General features: G+C 42.8%; 1 protein-coding gene across 1 annotated transcript in view; it reads right to left on the bottom strand.

The window, feature by feature from the left end:
- MTARC2 (mitochondrial amidoxime reducing component 2) overlaps positions 1-8140 on the bottom strand; it is a 50883-nt gene that overhangs the window by 14893 nt on the left and 27850 nt on the right. Inside the window, exons 5-6 of the mRNA XM_017526353.2 lie at positions 2192-2354; positions 1055-1195 (exon numbers count right to left, since the gene is read on the bottom strand). Coding sequence (XP_017381842.2) covers positions 1055-1195; positions 2192-2354 — 304 coding nt within the window. The remainder of the gene's footprint in view (positions 1-1054; positions 1196-2191; positions 2355-8140) is intronic.

The raw sequence follows: 8140 nt of genomic DNA, 5'->3' as shown, positions 1-8140 counted from the left end.
AAAAAAAAAAAAAAAAAAAAAAAAAAAAAAAAAAAATTAGGGCATATTTTACTCACACAAAAGGAAGTGCAGTCATTCAGGGAAGCAAAGAATTGAAAGAGTGTTTAAGAGCCTCTCCTCCCACAGTGAACGACTTTGGATCTCTAAATTGGAACTGTCACCCCAGCTCTGCAGATGCTGGAGTTACAAGTCCCGTGTTCTAATGCCAGCACCACCACTTCTCTGCCAGGCAAAGTGTACAACACCTCTGAGCTTCATTTTCCTTATAAAAAGGAGACAATAACACAAATGTCACAGGGCTATTGTAAAGATCAAATAAAGTAATTTATCTGAAGTGATTATTTAGCTCAATGCCTAGCATCCAGTAAACACCCAATAAATGGTATTCGTCATTGTTACTCCCACTGCTCAGAAAGTTTAACTCACCCCTCAGGCTCAATATGACGGCTAATGCTTCTTATTACCAAGCAGTACACAGCCATATGTATTTCATGTACAGAGTTCAGGGTTTCTACTGAGTTCTAATGTCGTCTTCCCTTAAGACCACAAAGGTATGTCCTTGAAAAGGGGGGAAATTTCTGGTGTCAATCACACAAATGGGCATGTGGATGCCCTGGGAGAGAACACAGGCCACAGCACCTGTGTGCTCTTGGCCTCCACTCTGGAGCATGGGGTTTCTAAAAGTCTCAGATCTTTGACAGCACTGCTGAGTGATGGAGAAGTGGAAAATGGCGATTCTCTTTATCTTCACTTCCCTCAGTTATCTCTGAGCTATGATTGTACATTCCAACCTCACATTTTCTACAATTTCGAGTTTTAACTGTTTGCATTGGGGCTCAAGCATTAAAGGGTGAGAGCAACGCCCCCCTGAGGCCAGTGAATTGAGGTCAGCAGCAATGAGTGAAGGACTCCACAAGGTTAAGGTGCAGTTGAGGAAGTAGTCTCCCCGCTATTGACCTTGGCGGATCTGAGTTGGCGCTGGCTAGAGCAGAGTTCCCTTAGCACCGAGAGCAGCACATCTGAGCACAATGCACAAAAGCCATGGGTCTCTTACCTCCTCAAAGGCATCACAGCCCGTCACCACGATATTTGGCCTGAAATTCTCCATTTTTACTTTTTTCTCCAACCTGGTATTCAAATCTACCAGCGAGGCATCCGTCATGACCAGGAGGGGACTGTAGTCTGGGTAAGCCACCTTGCCAAGAACACGAGAAAGTCAGGTCCCCACCACTCCACAAAACGGCTTAGACCAACTGCAAAGCTAAGTAATGTCCAGAAGCCAACCCACTTCACTGCAGAAGAGGGGAGCAGTGTTCGGGAAGGAGAGAGACATGGCTTGCAAGTGGCCAGGAGCTGGAGCAGTTCCCACCCATACACAGGGACAGGGCTGCAGCCAGGGACGGCTCTGGGCCAGTATCACCCACCAGGCTTCCTCTTCCTGGGTCCCCACTCCCACTCCAGCAGGGACCCCTTCCCCACATCATCCTCAAACAGCGGGGTCCTGCTGCCAATCAGCTATACTGCAGCAATAATTTCCTCAACAACACCATTCACTCAACAGGCATTTATTGAACACCTACCAGGCACTCTTCTGGTAGGGAAACATTAAAGAAAGCAGATAAAAACCCTGCCCTCAAGGAGCTTGTAATTTAGGGGCTATGGAGAGAAACTCCCTGAGGTCCTTGTATTTTAAGCCTTAGTTCATGGCAGAATCAGAGGCTTTGGTCTTTGGCCCAGGGGGCAGTTTTCCTTAGGGGAGGCAGCTTGCCAGCACCTGAAATAAGCACACCTCGTAGATTGTGAGGGGAGGGTCAGAACAAAGTCCGCTTCTGTAATTCCAGGAAACTTGGGTTTAGTCCCAAACAAACTTCTCACCTTTGTTTCTCCAACCAGTTTTCTCTTTAATCTCCATCTGCTTGTCAGTCAGCCCTGGCTCCCCACTCCACGATCTCTCCCATATTCAATCCTCCATACGCCCTAGAGATCCCACTCTTGAGGCATCTTTCATATCCACTTTCTTCTCCATCCCCCAATACCTCTGCCTGCCAGGCTGTGCCCTAATTATCACTCACCAGGGCCATTATCATATTTTCTTAACTGACGTCCCAAGAGAGGCTCTTTGCTGGCCAGGAAGGAAGCCAGAAAGAAAAGGGTAACCAGTAGGAGTGAAGGTGAATCTCTGTAAGCTCACCTGGTAATTCCAATTAATAGGAGCTAGAAGTTTTTTTGATGTTCTTCCCTTCATGTTTGTCTCATATTGAACCAATCTGTACACTTCTGTTTTCAAGAAGTTGGTGAACCACTGAGCTGCCTCATTGCCACAGTCTCTGCCTTTAATGTCAAGGCCAAATATTCTGGAAAGGTCACAAAAGAACACCAAGTTACTTACTTATATCAAGACACTGAGGGATGGTGTCAAAGATGGACAGCTGGACTGTTGGGACCTGACCATCCCAGAGGGCTAAGTGGTCCTTGGGTCAAAGCTGGGCAGAAGCACAGGACATAGGAGTAGAATGTGGCTGGGGAAGGGCTACCCAAACCCTAATGTACGTGCAAATCCTCCAGGATCTTGTCTCAACGCAGACTCTGGTTCAGTAGGTCTGGGTTGGGGTCTGAGATTCTGTGTTCCCAACAAACTTCTGGATGCCTAAGCTGCTGGACCATGAACCATGCTTTGAGTGGCAAGGATTTAGGACACTTTCACAAGAGGAGAGGGGCTGCCCTGTGGCAGATGCACCCTGAGCTTAGAATCCAACAGACCTGGGTCAAATTGGAACTCTGCCATTCTCTAGTTTGGTGACCATAAGCAAATCATTTAACTCCGCTGACCTGTCTCCAGTTTTAAATTGGAGATAATAATATGGTACCTACTTATGCTCTTTGGTGGGAACAGATAACTTTAGATAACACAGCGGCCCTCAAGGTTTTCTTGCTTAAATTCCACTAGAGGAGTTTTAAAAAGCTTTACAGAACTATAAGTTGACAGGTAAACTTTTTCATCATAAGCTTAATTTGTTCTGAAAGATAATTTCCATTGAATTCTAAACACTGATATTTAAAATAAAATGACTATGCTTTTAAAAGTATGTAATGGGATCTAAACGCCATGTGGTTTGATATCCACCATTATCCATTTAAATATTTTTGTATTATTCTTTTTATTCGTGAACACATATGTATATTATTTTACTTATGTAATTTTATCCTAATATATATAAATAATATATACAAATATATATAAAATAAATGTAATATATTAAAAATATAAATGTATAATACATATAAATAAAATCTATAATATATATTAGGCTAAAATTTCACAAGTAAAATAATATACATGTTCACAAATAAAAAGATAATACAAAATTGTTTAAATGGTTAATATATATAATATAAATTATATATACATATATATACTGAGATGAAGTTTCACTCTTGTTGCCCAGGCTGGATTGCAATGGCACGATCTCGGCTCACTGCAACCTCCGCCTCCCAGGTTCAAGTGATTCTCCTGCCTCAGCCTCCTGAGTAGCTGGGATTATAGGCCTAAACCACCACATTCAGCTAATTTGGTATTTTTAGTAGAGACAGGGCTTCTCCTTGTTGGTCAGGGTGGTCTCAAACGTCCAATTGAAGGTGATCTGCCCACCTTGGCCTCCCAAAGTGCTAAGATTACAGGCGTGAGCTACCACACCCAGCTTTCATCCTAATACACTTTTATGACTATTGATCACTTACTGTATTTCTTTTGAACCAATTAAATTTGTTTTTTTCCTTAAGCTTTCAAGTGTGAAGAAATGTTTTCAGGACTGAGTTATTACAGTTATGATTTGTATGCAATTGGCCATAACAAAATAGTTATGTTACATATCTTAATAATTACTGAACATAAAAAATGAGATTTTATTTGAAATTCAATGCTTAATGCACCCTATAGAGTATCCATAAAACTCTGAATGAATCTTATATATTGCCAGAATAAGACGAGGTTCAGTATCAATTTTATTCCTTTCTTTTAAATAAGCCCTACGGAATTTTTTACAGAAATAAATAGATAGAAATGGAAGTTGAGTTTTAGTAATTTCACTTATTCTTTGAACTTCTAGGCAATATTTGTTACATAGTGATTTGTCATCGAAAAGTACTTTTAATTATTTATCAGCAACAATTTGATTGGAGGCCCCTCCGATTTAATGTAAGACAATGAGTTGGAACCACTGACTTGAACAGCAAATTTCCCCGTCATTAATGTCACCCTCTTTATCCATACTAGCATTTTTCATTGTTTCGGACCCTGTATGTTTGTCTGTCCAAGGGCAATGCCCCTAGTAAGATGTGGGGTGGGCAGACAAAAGCCTTTCCTTTGTACAAAGAGGAAAGGCTTATGGTGGGACAGGAGAACTTGCCGATTATCGATATGATTCAGAGGATCGGAAACTGATTCCCCTACCCTCATCTACCATGGGAAGGGGTTGCCCCTCCCCATAGAAAGGCTCACACCAGTGTGAGGACGCCTGAGGTGATGCACATGAAGGAATCCAGTGTGGACACCTGAAGTGCTCCCACTTAGATGAATCCCTGTGTACCCTGCAGCTCATAATCCTGGTCTGAGGGTAGAGACTCTCTACCCTCTCACCTCCTCTCCCGTCTACTGTCAAATCTCAATGCTGTTCCTTTCACAGTTATTGAGCCTTTTCTTTCTCTCTAAACCTCCTTCTTGAAGCCACTGTTTTGCTTCTGATTAACTCTTGGCTCTATGGACATCTCACGATCCTCTCCTGGTCTTCTGCCTTTCCCCTAAAACTGATCCCATCCCGCTGTTCGGCAGTTCCCTAAGTATCTGCTCCTGGATGGAACTCTTACCTCATGCCCTCAGAGCAGCACTTGTACATAAGTGCACACGTCCTACCCACAGCGTTCTCCACCCGAGGAAGCTTATGGGTGGTACTCTGAAAAGTAGAAAGCCCCCAGCAGGGCAAGGGAATACTGATTGACCAGGGCCTCTTCCCCCCAGTGAAAGGATCCCTCCGCCAGGCCTGTCTCCCATCCCTGCAGCAAACGGTAGCTCTCCCTCTGCCATTATGTCTTCTCCAATTCTTGCAGAATTTTCTGCAGAATCCACTCTCTTCCACATTTTAAAACAAAGTGTCTCATCAGCAACACGCCATAGAAAAACCCAACCCTCGCTCTGTGCATCCAATAAAACTTCATTATTAAGCAATCTACTAACTCACAAAGCAAAAATAACTCACTAAAAATTAGGGAAGAGGGCATAAACACTTGAATAGACTCTTACAAAGACTGGCAAGTTCTACCAATACTTAAAGAATAAATAATTCCAATCTTACACAGCAAACCAAAAAAGTGATTTTAAGAGTTGCCATGTAATGGTGGAAGAAAAGAGTAAATGTTTAGAACTAAATCTAACAAAACGTAAAATTTCATTATAGATAAAATTATAAAACTTTATTAAAGAGATAAAATAAGATGCAAATAAGTGGAGAAAATAATATTCAAAGATAGGGTAGATTAATACAATAAAGATAATAGCTATTTAAGAACTAATATCTAGTTAAGTGCCTACTGTGTACCAGGTTCTCTTCCAAGTGCCTTATTTAATACACACACTCACAGACACACACGCATACATATTTTCACATCAATTTTCTCTAAATTGAGCCACAAATTCAATGTAGGGTTGAAGTCATTTCTTATTTTCCCCTACTTTAAAACATTAGCTGCATCTTTTAAGACAATAATCAGGCCAGGTGCAGTGGCTCATGCCTATAATCCCAGAACTTCATGAGGCCGAGGCAGGCAGATCCCTTGAGGTCAGGAGTTCAAGATCAGCCTGGCCAACATGGCAAAACCCCATCTCTACTAAAATACAAAAATTAGCTGGGTATGGTGGTACATGCCTGTAGTCCCAGCTACTCAGGAGGCTGAGGCAAGAAAATGGCTTGAACCCAGGAAGCAGAGGTTGCAGTGAGCTGAGATGGCACCATCGCACTCCAGCCTGGGCAACAAGAGCAAAACTCCATTTCAAAAAAAAAAATGATTCATAAAACCTTGCAACAATAAAAAATCTATACCAGTCTATAATTTAAAAAAAAAATTAACACCACACATGGTGAACAGGGAAAGCTGATCCAAAACACTAACAATGAAAGTTTAAAAATAAAATAAGTATAGAATAATATAAAACTCATGACACTTCAGCCTTGTTCAAATGGCTGTTGAGGGACTTCTTTTTCTTTTTTCTAACTTGAGGTTGTTGGTTTATGTTATTTGATTTTGAGCTCTGATGGGCTGGCTATGGTAATCACTCTGTCACTCACCATCTCTTAGGGGTTAAATGTTTGTATCTCTCCAAAATTCCTGTGTTGACACCCTCACCCCCAATGTGGGGTCTTTGAGAGGTAATTAGGTCTAGATGAGGTGGGGCCCTCATGCTGGGATTGGCACCCTTATGAGAAGAGGAAGAACCACACAGACGCTCTCTCTCTTCATGCAGGCACCAGGAAAGGTCATGTGAAGACATATGAGAAGTGGCCACTTACAACCCTGAAAAGGGACCTCACCAATCTACCAGCACCTTGATCTTGGACTTCCCATCCTCCCAAACTATGAGAAATAAATGTGTGCTGTTTAAGCCACCTAGACTATGGTGTTTTGTCGCAGCAGCTGGCACTAACTAAACACACTAATTTATATTATTTCTTCAGTTTTAGCAGTTCCCTTGGCAACCAATCCATTAAACATAGCTTACAAATACAGGCTGAACTAGGTACAGCATGTCTAACCTGCTGGAGAGGGCAGTGCACTGATTACACCTCTGTGTCAATCCAAATTCACAGGTCTCGGTAATTTTCACCAAACTGCCAGGAGACCGGGCTCTCTATTCCCACCTCATCCAGATCTACGCTTGATGCATGGAACAGAATGGCATGCAGGCTGGGAGTGGTGGCTCACACCTGTAATCCCAGCAGTTTGGGAGGCAGAGGCAGGTGGATCACCTGAAGTCAGGAGTTCGAAATTGGCCTGGCCAACGTGGTGAAACCCCATCTCTACTAAAAATACAAAATTAGCTGGGCGTGATGGTGCATGCCTGTAATCCCAGCTACTCAGGAGGCTGGGGCAGGAGAATCGTTTGAACCTGGGAGGCGGAGGTTGCAGTGAGCTGAGATTGTACCATTGCACTCCAGCCTGGGTGACAAGAGCAAAACTCTCTCTCAAAAAATAAATAAATTAGAAAAGAACAGGCTGCACTTGGTGTCTTTTTCAGACCTAGGCAACTCCCCTACAAGGGCTTTCGCTTTCCCTCTTTCCATCCAGGAAAGTGAGTGTGTCCCTAGATTTCTGCCTGTTTAGCTAGTAAAGAGCCTTGGGGAAAAACTTGCTCGCTGTTGGCGACACAGTGAGTCTACAAGCCAACATCCATATTACTCATGTGACACTTGTCAGCTATGTATTTACCGATGGGCTTCACATGCCTTCCAGTCAAGCTGAGATGGCTACACTCTTCCTCTGCAATGAATTGATGGGCTCAAAACCTGTCATTTATGAAAAAGCTTTTCTTTTCCCTACACATACATGTTAAAAGCAAAAGCCTTAGGAGGCATGTGGGTTCAAATCCCAGCTCTGCATTTTCGTGGCAGTGATCTAAGGCCTGGTTTCCTCATGTATAAAGTGGAATTAATGAAACCCCCCACATGGGCTTGCTAAATAATTACTGGAAATACTGAATTCAGCAATTATTGCTTCAGACTTTTGAAAATTGGGAACCATGAGTGGTGGATTTCAGCTTAGACACTTTGCTTGGAAAACCAAGAGATGAGAGTTTAGGGAGTAACTCTGAGGCTCTCCTCTGAGCCCTGGACCTTGGACAACACCAACTTCCACACACGTTTTTCAAACACTCAGGTTTTGAGGTGTGTGGAAATTAGTGTTGTCCAAGGTCCCAAAAGCTTGACAAGGGGTCCAGATCAACCCTCGACAAGCAGCTAAGTCCTCCTAATGTGGAAGGACAAGACCCAGGCAAACCATGGAAGTCAACAACACAGTCCCAAAGGCCAAAAGGAAGCCAAGGCCTGAGGTGTGTCTTTGGCCAGAAGTGGAAATCCCATACACCCAAGGAATG

This window comes from Cebus imitator, unplaced genomic scaffold (genome assembly GCF_001604975.1).
Source record: "Cebus imitator isolate Cc_AM_T3 unplaced genomic scaffold, Cebus_imitator-1.0 Scaffold42, whole genome shotgun sequence".
Lineage (NCBI taxonomy): Eukaryota > Metazoa > Chordata > Mammalia > Primates > Cebidae > Cebus > Cebus imitator.
The sequence above is the reverse complement of the archived record's forward strand: the minus strand, read 5'-3'. Positions and strand labels throughout refer to the sequence as shown.